At 41.6% G+C, this 14454-nt stretch overlaps 1 protein-coding gene across 2 annotated transcripts; it reads right to left on the bottom strand.

Annotated features, from left to right (window-relative positions):
- Nucleotides 1-426: 426 nt before the first annotated feature.
- Nucleotides 427-14310, bottom strand: ptpn2a (protein tyrosine phosphatase non-receptor type 2a). Of its 2 annotated transcripts, none has more exons than XM_031289869.2 (9): nt 14056-14310; nt 12542-12632; nt 12340-12440; nt 11699-11797; nt 6325-6462; nt 5784-5993; nt 4297-4461; nt 2586-2806; nt 427-2151 (listed from the first exon to the last, which is right to left on the bottom strand). In XM_031289869.2, exons 1-9 carry the CDS (start codon nt 14110-14112, stop codon nt 1962-1964), a joined length of 1272 nt encoding a protein of 423 aa, XP_031145729.1. In that variant the 5' UTR covers nt 14113-14310; the 3' UTR covers nt 427-1961. The 2 variants fall into 2 exon arrangements, with proteins under 2 accessions (XP_031145729.1, XP_035862108.1); XM_036006215.1 differs by having other exon boundaries at nt 2586-2803.
- Between the last annotated feature and the right edge of the window lie 144 nt (nt 14311-14454).

The raw sequence follows: 14454 nt of genomic DNA, 5'->3' as shown, positions 1-14454 counted from the left end.
CTGTTCGATCTAATTACTGGCTGTTATATTTTTTTTTCATACCAATTTAACCTGTTTTATAGTATTAAGACAATTTAGATTGTTTTACTCTCATCCTTAAAAAAATACATCTGCAGTTTATTTTAGTGGATGGCTCATACAATAAATACAGTACTTCCTTCTGTACACATTATCCCACAGAGAAGACCAAATTAAATTACTACAGTAGTCAATATGAGCAAGGCCTCTTCTTGAAATATTGAATCAGTTCCTGGAATCCACGATGAGAGGCCTCCAGTCTGGCTGCATTGATTTAGCTCATGCTCAGAATGAAATTAGGACTGTAACACAGCACAGCAGTGCAGGATGGGGGAGAGCTGTGGCTGGACAGTGTAAAGCTGCTTTACTTAAACTAAGTCAAAGAAAAAACACAAGCAGACAAGCATGGTTTGGTAAAAAAGATGAATGTTTTATTTTAAGAAGTATTTCATGTTTTGTTTGCTTCTTTTTCAAAACGCCATCTGTCATGTTCTCACTGCAGCTCAGCAGTGTACAAAACTCCCCTGAAATTTGATGTGGAAAACAAGAATAAATGGAATGTTATGGTCAAACGTGTCTCTTCTGGGTTAAAAGAGAACAGAGTAATAGCCATGTCCAACGGTGGGATCTAAGCCAATCAGCAACCCACCATTTGCTCTCAGGAGTCAGTACACGCTAATGACAACTCTGATACAAACTGGTCAACGCAGTGCTAACATGTTACTCATGTATTGTGGGAAACAGCAGATCACATACTTTTATCTATACTGATTATGCTAGGAAACCTTGGAGCATACATTTTTCCATTTAATTCACTTCAAGGCACATTAAAAGCTATCTCAACCAGCAAATAGGTACAAATGTGTATGCTATCACCGAACCTCCTAACTAGAATTTAATCCAAGGTGCTTTGCTCCAACTTTTAAATTGCACTAGTATAGCTTTGGATTGGTCCCAGTCAATTGAAAACCAATTTAGTAATTCTATGGGATAAAATTAAAAAGTCAAACGCAACGCAAAGCTACTATGACTATCATTTTATAATGCAGTTGTCAGTTATGTCAGAGATATAACGGAAAATACATTCCACAATTTTATTTAATAGCTTGCCAGGCTGTTACTTTCCAAAAAACAGACAGCTTTGCTTTGGTTTCCTCAAAAACAACAGTGGAACAACCTGAACACATGAACCCATCCAGTGGGTAAATACACGCATTAAGCGGCGAGGGACCTTTCAGCTTGTATAATCCATGTGACAACCAAAACCTATGAAAAAAAGGTGCTCATATAACAGAAAATAAAATGTTAACATTCTAGCAAAGTTAAAAACATCAGCAAGGCAGCTCCCCCATAAAGTGTCCAGTCACACAAAAATATATATCTGGCCGTATTGGGATGCCCCTGTTAAATGTGAATGGAAGAACAAGTGGTGCTCTGGAAAACCTCTAAATGCATGCATGCACATTTCATTACAGAAAAACAAAAACTCACATAGCTGACCTCTAGGCTTTGAAGTCTTTCTACATATCTATGGTAGGATGGACAGTTGACACTTTCAAAACATCATTTTGAAATGCAAAATGTAAAATGTGTCCACAGATGACCAACACACATCAGAATTATTTTTTTGCTTTGTACTGCACCTTTAGTACGTTTTCTTTCCAAGCGATTTGCTATGGTACAGTACATTCATCAACAGTGACAAAAAGGAAAGGAAATGAAATCATCGTGCTGGCACCAAGATCCTGAGATGTTTCTATTTTTGTTAAGATCTTACATGAAAAATATACACACAATCATTTGATCTAGCGCTCCCGCATTTTGACCTTAAGAAATAAATACCCTCAGTTATGCACATATTACCATCTACATCTACTTAGAGAAGTACCTAATGCCAGGTACTGGTGCAAAATAGGAGTCAGTTTTAAGTGACCCAAAGTGTTTCACTGGGAGTACATCCAGCACACCAGCAGACCGACAGCCACAGCTGCCCCTGCACCAACGTTGAGCAGAATGGGTCTCCAATACAGCCAGTTGTCTCGTTTCCTCTCCGAGTCGGTCAGTCTCTGTTTCATCTGCTGGACCTTCTGTGAGGTGCTGGCAATCCTCTCCTCACGGTGGCGCTTTCTGACACTGAAATAAGCAAAAGTGTGGAAATCCCATCAATCTCACACACAGTGCCACTGATGTGCCAGAGAATTGAAGAATTATGGAGGTCTAAAAAGGTGACATTTTACTGTATAGATGGAAACAAACGCATTCAACTGAGCTTGGAAACTGGTTTACACTGCGGACTTCAAAGCAAATGCAGCATTTTCAATTTTCTATAACTGTGTCTAGGGATGCAGCGGTTAACCGATTTCACCATTAACCACGCTTTAGTGGTTGTCACGGTTTATTAATCGTAAAGGCTCCGCTACACCGAGTGTTAACTGACTGCACGCTATGTGTAGCAGTGTGTGCTAATCGTACCAACAAAATCTATAATTATTGCATCCCTAACTGTGTCCTTTCTTCAAAACGAACCTGACTAAATTCACTTGAAGAAGTCCTGAGCTGTTACTTACTACCCCGAGTTCTCTGCCATGTTGTGGTCTTGGCTGTCTGTTGCTTCTGCCGGCAGGTGGTCTCGTGCCAGCAGGTGGTCTCCTGAGGCGGCCTGTGGCTCCAGACAGGGTCCTGGCTGACCGTTGGGCCTGCTGTCGTTCAGGTGAGGTCTAGGTGGAGGGGGTGGAGGGGGCAGATCTGGCTCCAATGCAGCTCTGGACATCACTTTCTTCTTGTTCTGCTACAGGGGACGAGACACAAAGAGGCAACACGCAAGGAAAAATAAGTTAGAATCAGACAAATTCGCAGGAAATCAAAAGAGAATAGTGAGGGACGAACTGGCGATTTATGACCCAACACACACACACACACACACAATAAAGGAGTAAAAGAAATGAATTTATGAATTGGTCAAAATCATATCATATACCAATTTTTCCCAGTGGACACTCGTGGCCAAAATACATTTCCCCTATGGACCACTATTGTAAAAGAGATGTCTGTAAAACTGTTGACAGGACACCTCGAACTGCATCAATGTTAAAACCAACTGTTGGACTACCATTTAACGTGACTATGTTTTGTAGCTACTTGAAATTGTCATTGTACAGTAGAGAGAGAAATAAAGCTTATTTTTGCTTTTTTTTTTTTTGCAGTGATTAAGTTCTAAAGCACAAATAAATAACCATCAAACACTTAACAGATGATTTTGTGCAGACTGATTTCTCTTCCTCTGCATATTTATTGCAGCAGCTGGAAAAGGAAGTAGGTTACTCTAGTATCGATTTTTGACTATTTTTAGACGAGGGGAGAACATTTCTCTTTGTTTGATTTCATTAAAAGTAAAGTTGGGCTTTGCGGTTGGCTTCACGGCTCATTTTAAAAAAAGACCGAGAAAAAGAGAGAGATTCGCACTACCCAGCAGCTGCACTGAACTGCAGTCTGGAGACGCGTGTCTCTCGAATGTATTTTCATACAGGCAGTTTTTACTAGAGCCCGACCGATAAAGGATTTTTAAGGCCGATATTTATACAAATATTTGGTGATTTAAAAATATCATACATATATATCGACCGATACATATTTAAAAAAAAAAATCCAGAAACGCGTAACAAAACATAAACAGATTTGTAGTTATTTATGAGTCCTCACTAAAATAATATGATAATGCATGTTCGTTTTATTGTCACAACAGAAACACAATAACAACAACAAAACGCCAACATTCACAACATGGTTGAAGGGGGTTTTGTTTTAATTTTTATTTATCGGCCATTATAAATGCCGATACGAATAGTTTGGAAAATGCCTAATATCGGCCCGCCGATATATCGGTCGGGCTCTAGTTTTTACAAGGAATTTTGCCTGTAAAACTCCTGCATAGCGCTCTGCAACATGCGCTCCGTTCTACTTTTGTTTAAGCTGCCTGTGAAAACCCAGCATAAAGCGCAGTGAGACAAAATCTGTGTTGTTGTTTTATCAAAGGGTGCGGCAGACTGCCCCACTCTCCTTTCCCACTAATCACATACTTTGTCCCGCCCCGGCTGTTAGCGACCCTGGTCGTGCGCAATTCACACTGAATCGACCCTAGTCCTACACTGATCCAACCCACCTGCCCACCTGGGTCGCGAAGCCGAGTAGATCGAGAAGGGTTACCCCATTCAAACACACAGTCAACCTGGGAATAACCCTGACTGAGCCATCAATGTCAAAGGGCTATGACTGAGCTACCTGGGCTGGTGACTTGTCTGTCAGGATGAGCTTGGCTCCCTCGATGACAGCCATGTAGGAGAAGCGGAGCTGGTCAGGGGTCTGGATCAGCCCCATGCGGTATTCCCTCATGTCCAGTAGCACCTTCTGTATGTCCACTGATGATGGGTTCCTCCTCCTGTCCATCTGCAAAACAGATTTACATGTTTAGAATACAGATAAAAAGGCTCTGCAGTTAGGCTTACGTTTGTAATTATGTATAGTAATGAGAAGTTCAGGGTTTCCAGCTTGGGTTTTTTACAGGAATCATGATACCGAGACACAATCAGGACTGAATCCAAAAAAAAAAAAAAAAAAGATATTAAGGGCATAAACATGGTCCACGCAAGTATGAAAACGCAAATGAAAACGTCTGACCCAGCTGGCACAAACGCATGACCCCGGTGAACATACTCAACGTGCGCTCTTAAGGCCCTGACACACCAACCTGACAGCCGACCGTCAGGAGGAAAGGCAGTCGGACTGATCAGTCTCCCCAAGTTGGTCAAAAAAGTGCCTCGGAACACACCGAAGAGTCTTGAGCGTACGTTCTGCACGTGCGCGAGACGTAATATGTCTCCATAACAGCAGGCGGTGCTAATCTGTATTGTCGCCCAAAAAATGAAAACCGGCAGCTGATTGGACAAACGCATCACGTGAGTCTGGCTGCTCCCGGATTTTACAACCGAGCATAATGGCGGCTCATTCAGAATACAATCTCATATTGTACTAAAATAGTTCACAGAAACGTGTTTCTGAAAACATTTTAAGCTAGAAATAGGCCGTGCAGTTGAATCTGAATTCTGAATCTGTCTTCATTTCAGGTCAGGTCAGTTTAAAAGATTTTCATCAGATTTTGAGAGGCGTTCAGTCACTCATCCCGCTCCCGCTCGTTATTTCCGGGTTAGCACTCCACCGTGAGTCCGACTGCCCGCCCTCCAACCCAGCAAGTCAGGTCGGCCAACGGATGACGGCACGGAACACACCGAACAGACTCGAGTCACTGATCTTGCCAGACTGTCCGATGGCCGATTATCGGGTTGGTGTGTCAGGGCCATTAAAAACATGGCCTCAAATCTTCTGTAGGTATCTATTACATTACACTTTCATTACTAAATAAATAAGCAAAAGTCAAAGTGTGTGCAGATCACAGTGTTTGGCTTCCCTCCATGGTGCTGCTTTCTGTGTAGCAGAGCAGCTCCAAATTTCCCAGGTATTCACCGATTCACTTTTTATCTCCAATGCATAAACCGGTGAAAAATGACCTATGCATTTAGGTATAATACCAGCATGCCCCAACTTCTCCCTTTGCAGCTATCACTAAGTAAGTACAACAATCTCATCTTACTCTATTGCTAAAGCTTGAATCTCTTGAGTAATGTCTTAACTCTTTGTTTTCAACTTAAACATTAGCCGACATTTTCGTTACGTTGACTGCATTTGGTAACATTCCCCCTCCCTGTTCTCACCAGCACCAGGCAGGTGTCCACCAAGGCGAGGGTCCCTGAGCGGCCAATCCCAGCGCTGCAGTGCACCACTGCGGGCCCGTGCTCCGGTCCCAACGAACCAGACTCCCGAACCTTGAAGAGGAAGTTGAGGAAGGAGGCTGGAGATTCTGGGACACCAAAGTCAGGCCATGTGGTGTAGTGAAAGTGGTAGATCTCCCTCGACTCCCCTGTCTACAACATAAAACATGTGATGTCGGCCATGATTGGGCTGGGCTGATTTGTCACTAGGAAAACATCACACAACCCATGACATCACAGCATTTATCATCGCCATACATTTAGATTTAGATGCTGAGCTTTAAAATAGTTACTAACCCTCAATACAAGTTAAGAAATGTTCAGAGCCAGTAGCTGCCCTGACAATAAAGTGTGGATGAAGTAACACAAGCAAAGCGAGGGAAAGAACTGAACTAGACACAACGCAGTTTTCACCTCACAAAATACCATCTCTAAAATTGCACTACTAAAAGTTATTATCCAATAGTCTGCCTCTCATGCTCACCATTGTGTTTTGCAGTTCTAGCACTCGGATCGTGTAATAGGATTGGTCCTCCTCTGAAAGTAATCGGACAACAAACCCTGTGTCTGTGAAAGACATCTGTAGCTCCTCTGTGGTGGGCCAGTACTGTGCACACTTTTCCTGTAAAGACAAAAATGAATTAACTTAGTCTTGGATAGGAAGCCACATGCTCCCAGGCTGGATGAAAGCACATTGATTGAAGATCCATCACTGGGTGTTCACAGACTTCATTTGTAAAAGGTTCCTTGAATTCAGGGCATCCATCTTTATCGAGAAATACCACTACCAATGTAAAGTGATGCGCTGTTTACAAACAACACTTTGCATTATGTTCCTTAGGGTCATTACAGTCAATAGTACTGTGATTAGGCATGGGCCGGTTACCGGTTTCAAGGTATACCGAGGTTTGAAAAAGTCACGGTTTCAAAAAAAAATTTCTGTCATACTGTTCCTGCAGTATGAGCTGTTTTTTAGTCTTCAAGGGCAGAAAGTGCACTTTAGAAATCCCTCTCCCTGCCAGTGTGCAGTGTGTTTTAAAATGAAATACATTGTGTTCAATGGGGAAAAAAAGTTGTTGCTGTTTACCCAGACATTTAAAAAAATAATACATGTATAGCTGTCATTGCAATACCATGAAACCGTGATATTTTTGCTGAAGGTTATCATACTGTCAGATTCTCATATCGGCCCATGCCTAACTGCGATACTATATTGTATAGGACTTGGCAGATTGTTTCTAGGGGTTTAAATCACAAGTTTTATCACAATACAATAGCTCACTGAGACCAGCTCTTGCCTTCCAACCCAAAGGTTGTGAGTTCAAGCCCCCAGGGTTACAAGTTGACTAGTCTATATCCACGACACTCCACTTCCGGGATTGCTCCAGTGCCACAGGAAATTCCACCACATGTCCCCATTTTCGGCCAGATGTCCCGTCCCCTTCCTCTTTCTTTGTGTTGGCGTTCTAACCTCTGGTGGATTTGTGAGGACTATGGTTAACTGCTCCTCAGATCTCTGCAGGGTAAATCCAGACAGCTAGCTAGACTATCTGTCCAATCTGAGTTTTCTGTTGCACGACTAAAACTACTTTTGAATGTACACATGTTCCACCAAAACAAGTTCCTTCCTGAGACTATTTTGTAGTTACCGTGGCTCCATCCGGCGTTAAGTGCCGCCCATGATGATTGTGATTGGTTTAGAGAAATGCCAATAAACCAGAGCACGTTTTTCTCCCATCTCGGAATGCTGTGTGGACTAGCCAGACCTTCCTCCGCAGCGCTGTGGAGGAAGGTCTGGTAATGTGAGACTACAAGGTGACCATCTTATATCTAATCAGGTGTTTGCTATAGATCATTGCTCGTTGTTTTGTACTGTAACGTTACATGTGTTAAACTCATTCGGATCTTAACAGATTTCAGTCATTTAAACAACTTGTAAAAGAAATTGTAGTTTAAAACTTTTACATCCAACTTATTTAAAATGTCGGTTTTTATTCAGGCTTGAGTCCATAAGTACAGTTTATGGGTACGAGCACGGAGACAGAGAACGGGAGGCTTGGTTAGCATCGATTAGCTCTGGTTAGCAGTTAGCTCCAGTTAACTCCATTATAAAGATAAGCTAGAGCTTTCCTATTTGGAAATTGGTGTATTTGACCTGTGGTTCTGACACATTTACTTTCCTGGAGTCAACCAGCACCAGTGGATATCATACAGGAAGAGCACCACTCTGCCATTGCAACTCAAATTGTGTAAGTTTGCCATACTAACTTATAACACTAGTAACATTTCCGCTGGCAAAATTCCTCTACTAATTAAATCCATCTACTTTATAACCGCGGCGGATATGTCAAAGCAAGCGACTTTTACGTATTAATTGTAAAGCTAATTAAATCGCACAGTAGTCTTGCATTCAAATGTTGACTTGAAGTGAAAAGAGAGGCATTATAATCATCACAATGTACTTAAAATTTTGTTAAAAGTTTGTGTTGATTCTAGCGGCCGCTATGGACTAAGCGGTAGTGTTTTCACCACACCTGCTGTCGTAAAGGTCTTTTCTTTACGGTTAGCGTTGCTGGGATGTCATATAGTCACGATGAAAGTTTTGCTCAGACAGAAACTCATTCATTTACAATAAAAGAATAAGTTACAGATGCATTGTTGCATTTCCAGTAGGCCTGTAGCGACGCGTCGATGACGTCGACGCATCGACGTCAAAATTACGTCGACGTCGTATTTTTGCGTCGACGCTTCGCCACACACACACATGTGGGAGACCAAAACATTGCAGGATGGAGGACGAAACAGCAACCTCCTCACAGAATTCCCAACAAAGCCCTGCAAAAAGCCCCATGAAAAGAAAAAGTCCTAAAAAAACAGCTCGCCAATCATCGAAGGTATGGGAATACTTCAAATATAGTCCCAAGTACTAACGTTGGCTAAATTCATTTCATGTTTGTGTAGTGTGTTGTGTAGCCTGCGCACTTAGGTGGTGCTAGCTAACTATCTTAGCTCTCCGTGCAGTTTGTTCGTGCTAGGTTAGTAGCTAACGTTAACTAGCTACTGGCGCCTAGACAGCTGTGTTTAGCTAACGTTAGTTATCATCTAATGTTGGCTTGAATGGTAGCTAGTTTACGGCTGCAGAACACAGCTATCTATAGTAGCTAACGTTAGCTAACGTGAACGTTAGCTACTAACCTAGCACGAACAAACTGCACAGAGAGCTAAGATGCGTTAGTTAGCCTAGCACCACCAAAGTGCACAGCTGCATTAGCATGTAAACCTACAGAATAGCAGTTAAGAGAGTCAGTTTGATTATGCATCAGGTTTTATGTTGGGACTGTTCTGTTGTGTTAAACAATCCAAGGAATGTCTGTACTGTGCACTGCACAGTGTTTTTCTTTTTTGCACTACAACTTGATTTTTTTGAACAAGAGAGTTATGTTGGTACTGTAAAAGAGTAAACAGGCTGGCCTTTCATTTTGTATAACAGTAAAATAATTATTTTATTTTGTGTAAAGCAGACGATTTTTTGCTGTGCAAAATTGTTTAATAAAATATATTAAGAATGTTTTGGTATTTATTTGAGATACATTATGGTTTTTATTAATCGAGCAATAGAAAAATAATCGTTATATTAATCGTCCAATTAGTCGTTAGATTAGTCGACTAATCGATAAAATAATCGCCCGATTAATCGTTTAATAAATAATCGTTTACCCCCAGCTCTAATTTCCAGTGTTGCATACGGTAACTTAGGGTGTTTTCACACCTGAAAGTTCGAACCAAGGTCACTGACTGCTGCTCTCCCCTACTGACTGCTGCTCTCCTCTACTGACTGCTGCTCTCCCCTACTGACTGCTGCTCTCTCCTACTGACTGCTGCTCTCCCCTACTGACTGCTGCTCTCTCCTACTGACTGCTGCTTTCTCCTACTGACTGCTGCTTTCTCCTACTGACTGCTGCTCTCCCCTACTGACTGCTGCTCTCTCCTACTGACTGCTGCTTTCTCCTACTGACTGCTGCTTTCTCCTACTGACTGCTGCTCTCCTCTACTGACTGCTGCTCTCTCCTACTGACTGCTGCTCTCCCCTACTGACTGCTGCTCTCCTCTACTGACTGCTGCTCTCCTCTACTGACTGCTGCTCTCCCCTACTGACTGCTGCTCTCCCCTACTGACTGCTGCTCTCCCCTACTGACTGCTGCTCTCCCCTACTGACTGCTGCTCTCCTCTACTGACTGCTTCTCTCCTACTGACTGCTGCTCTCTCCTGCTGACTGCTGCTCTCTCCTACTGACTGCTGCTCTCTCCTACTGACTGCTGCTCTCTCCTGCTGACTGCTGCTCTCTCCTCCTGACTGCTGCTCTCTCCTACTGACTGCTGCTCTCTCCTACTGTTATACATTATATCATCCATACAGAGATAGTAGTATACAGCTGTTATACATCATATCATCATACAGAGATAGTAGTATACAGCTGTTATACATCATATTATCTATACAGGGATAGTAGTATACAGCTGTTATACATCATATCATCCATACAGAGATAGTAGTATACAGCTGTTATACATCATATCATCCATACAGGGATAGTAGTATACAGCTGTTATACATCATATCATCCATACAGAGATAGTAGTATACAGCTGTTATACATCATATCATCTATACAGGGATAGTAGTATACAGCTGTTATACATCATATCATCCATACAGAGATAGTAGTATACAGCTGTTATACATCATATCATCCATACAGGGATAGTAGTATACAGCTGTTATACATCATATCATCCATACAGAGATAGTAGTATACAGCTGTTATACATCATATCATCCATACAGAGATAGTAGTATACAGCTGTTATACATCATATTATATATACAGGGATAGTAGTATACAGTTGTTAAAACATAATAAAATATATGACACACTGGTATCGGATCAGTACTCGGTATCGGCCGATACGCAAGTTCAGGTATCAGAATCGGTATCGGGAAGCAAAAAATGGTATCGGGCCATCTCTAACAAAAACTATATAAAAATAGCGTTAGCACTGTTAGTCTCGTTAGCTGTTACAGGTCATTTAAGCCCATTGTCAGAAACATTAAAAAGTTACATATAGTCACTTTAACATCTGTTTAAGATCTTTCAACTCTAATATAATGCTGGTTAGTTTAATGAATAATTATTCATCATATTTTAATTGTTGAATCTGCAATGTAACCAGTAACATTTCTCTGTCAAGTAAATGTAAGTACAATGTTTTACTCTGATATAGAAGTACACAGTATACAGTTGAGTTACATATTTTGTGAGTGCTTTTTGTAAGTTATTTCAGGGTACAGTGAGTTAGAACAGTAACATAATTAAAGATTTTTCATCTCTGAACGTCATAATAAATCTATAGCTGTTCAGGGCCACTTTAGTGGAGAGTTACCCAATGGTAAAGTCTGCTCTAGGTGTTTTTTTCCCATGAACCAGAGTGCATTTTACCAGTGTTTCTGACCATAAGTAGCTGCAATTTGGGTGTGTGAACCAACTAGGCTATGTCATGGCAGGTGTATTGCTCAGGACCCTTGAGAAAGCGATACCACAGCAGCAATACCACAGGCGAGGCAATCGGCCAGTCCGAACAAGCATGTTTTGAACAGGCACTGTACTATTATAACATATAAATACAGAAAGAGTTTGTCTTTGTGGACATACAAAGACAAAACAGACAAACTAACATAGGCAATGTATGCAAAGTGCTCTGTGTGTAGCAAGAACGTCTACAGCTATTACTATAAAGATATGACACCTTGAAACAGTCAGCAAGCAAATCAATGATCAGCAGGTGCTGAAGTGTACTCACAGATCCCTTTTCAATGATTCTGTTGAGCATTATAACAGCTTTGGAACACTGCTCCCAAATCATCAGCCAGAAATGACCACAGGTATTCCTCAATGGCCCCTGTGGAAGCAAAAGAAAGAAATGTACAGTACATAGAAACAAATCCACTCATTATCAAAAACACACAAAACAACAAAACAAAAGTGAAATCCTCCACATTTTTCTTCAATTCGGGTACATCCCATGCCCCTTATTTGATAGCTCCTCGGTCCTCGGCTGAACCGGAAGCTGTTCTGTCCCTCCTCCGTGACGACCGTCTCAAAGCCCTTATTTCTACCCCGAGGACCAAGCATCGAGGAGGGACCATCGAGGGAGCTATAGCCAAGGAAACACAAGAGCTGCCTTCCCGGATGCCGTGCAGCTGAAAGCCGTTGCTAACTCCGCCCAAACAGCTGACAAATTCACAGACACTTTTGAGGAAAGGATGTCTCATCCCTCTAAAACACATTTGCTCGTTTCATCTCCTCGCATGAGTTCCTCTAAGACGCGAGGAAGGGAGGCAAGTGAAGGAGTCTGGGATGAAATTTAAGCGACATGAGATGCACTGATGGTCCACAGATTTATTCAACATATACTCAGACATTGCTTGTACTACGCCGTACCTGAGAAAGGATGTAAGCTCTTTGGGCTTCTTCCACCATGACTAAACTTGCATTGATGTAGTCATTTTCGGAGTTTTCAAGTTTTACCCGACTGTGATCATCTGAAACCAGACGAGAGACCATAGAGCAATTACAAATCACAAAGATGTCATTCACAATAATACACATTTTAACCAACAACCTTATTTGTCATAAGACTCACATGGGCTGACATCTCTGTAGCGGTTCAAATTCCGATTCACTGGAAGTTTTGCCACCTTGTAAGGATAGTCACTGGCTTGGTTACGGATCTCCTGTTGAAGACAAAGACAAGTAGGAAGTTAGGAGTATAGCATTATGTTGATTAAGAATCACCATGATGGAAGACGCACTGGGAGACAAGCTGGTGCATAGGTATAACACACCTCAGTGTGTTGTCGGAACAACCTACACTTAGAACGGACCCACTGTACAGCCCTATTTCTGATACCGTGATGGCAAAAATTTTGCCATGGTGGGCCACCACTACAAAATCAACATAGAGGAAACACTGCACCTCCAGCGTGACTAAAGTGGTGGCCAGTACTACTGACAACATTAATGTAAATATCATGCAAAGAGATAAAAGGTCTTTAACACAGTATGCATTTTGTGCTAGATTTATTGAAACTGTCAACTATAACTGACATACACTGCTCTGCTTTGTTCTGATCGTCATCTGTCAAATCACTGTACTGCGTTGTCGAGTGAAGTTCTTTTTTTACTGCATATAGTGTTCATTGTGTGTATGTGGTGCGGACAAAGATGATCTCCACAAGCCTCTGCTGGACAATAAGTTTGCTATCTCTTTCTTTTTGAGTGACATATAAACTAGAACTAACTACAGATAAAAGCAACACAATAAATAGAAGTAGACTTTGGCAGGCACCAGAATAGTTTCAACTTTTAAGTAAACATGAGAAAAACCATTTCCACTTCTAATGATATAATAATTACACTCTGAATAGCTGTAGCCTTTTACTTTACTTAGGTCTCAGTAAAAGCAAAACATTATTTTGAAATTATATATCTATCAACTACAAAATATAGTTTCACTTTACAAGCCCGGGACATTTTCTAGCTATAGCTATCTACTATGACACCATTTCAAATCTAAACGGAATGTTTATGGTGTAACACTGCTATTTAAGTTTGACTGAATGTTTCTCTGTTAGCTTTACAACATCTCTTATTAGCCGACATGTTATCCTCCGGTTAGTAGCTTACATGTTACAGGGTCATACACGAAGTTAAACCGGAACAGAATTATTAGAAACCAAATGCTGGGCTCTCATTGACAGCTGGTGGTGAAACATGTGCTTTTCTCTGGAAGTCCTGATGAGTTCTCAGAAACTACAGCTGACGTCTGCAAGCGTCATCCAGCATTAGCTAACTGAGCTCAACTATGAAGACTGCCGCTGCACGTTAGCTAATGTTAGAAGCTTTCTCGCTACGGAAGTCACATCAGCGACTACTAGCGCGGATTGCTAGTTTCTCATTCGTATTCACTATGTGCACTATACATAACCTCTACACAATCTGATGAGGTCTATAAGTTAACACAATAAGTCGCATAGAAGACTAAAAGTAACTAAATACTGGGAAAGGTGTCTAACGGGCTAGCTATCAAATGTGCTAGCTAAGTAAGTTAGCAACCGATCGTCATAGAAACAGGAGAGGCCCAATGTCCCGACTTACATTGTAAAGGTTTTGCCATTTCCCAGACGAATCAATGTCTTCAAATTCTTGCTCCATTATATCGTAATTGGTGCCCTGAGACAATTGCTGGACGATCACAGAGCGTTTGCGGCACCGTTCACTAAGTTACTCCTTTCTGTCAGCCATCTAAACAGCAGTGTGTGTAACCCTGGGGATCCCTGCGGGGAGTCTGCTGCTCCGGCACAATACGGCATGCACGCCTGCACGCTGACTGATTAGGGTTGCCAGTTACGTGTTTTGTCAACCTACCAAAAAGATAACTCGAGTCACATATTGCTGTGCAGATCTTTTATTATACATATCGACATATATCAACATTGACCCTTGCAGTAAACGGAATTTGAATTTTGAAACCTAGTTACCTAGTTAGCTAACCTA

This window comes from Sander lucioperca, chromosome 10 (assembly GCF_008315115.2).
Source record: "Sander lucioperca isolate FBNREF2018 chromosome 10, SLUC_FBN_1.2, whole genome shotgun sequence".
In the NCBI taxonomy this organism is placed as follows: domain Eukaryota; kingdom Metazoa; phylum Chordata; class Actinopteri; order Perciformes; family Percidae; genus Sander; species Sander lucioperca.
Note: the sequence above shows the minus strand (reverse complement) of the source record. Positions and strands in the feature narration are given on the sequence as shown.

What these genes read in the sequence shown, in the direction of transcription:
- ptpn2a (XM_031289869.2), bottom strand. Translation starts at nt 14,112, where the DNA reads ATGGAGCAAGAATTTGAAGACATTGATTCGTCTGGGAAATGGCAAAAC. An exon ending in CTACAGAGATGTCAGCCCAT is followed by an intron (nt 12,441 to 12,541) that starts GTGAGTCTTATG and finishes GTCTGGTTTCAG; the next exon opens with ATGATCACAGTCGGGTAAAA. An exon ending in ATGGCAGAGAACTCGGGGTA is followed by an intron (nt 2,152 to 2,585) that starts GTAAGTAACAGC and finishes TGCTTATTTCAG; the next exon opens with TGTCAGAAAGCGCCACCGTG.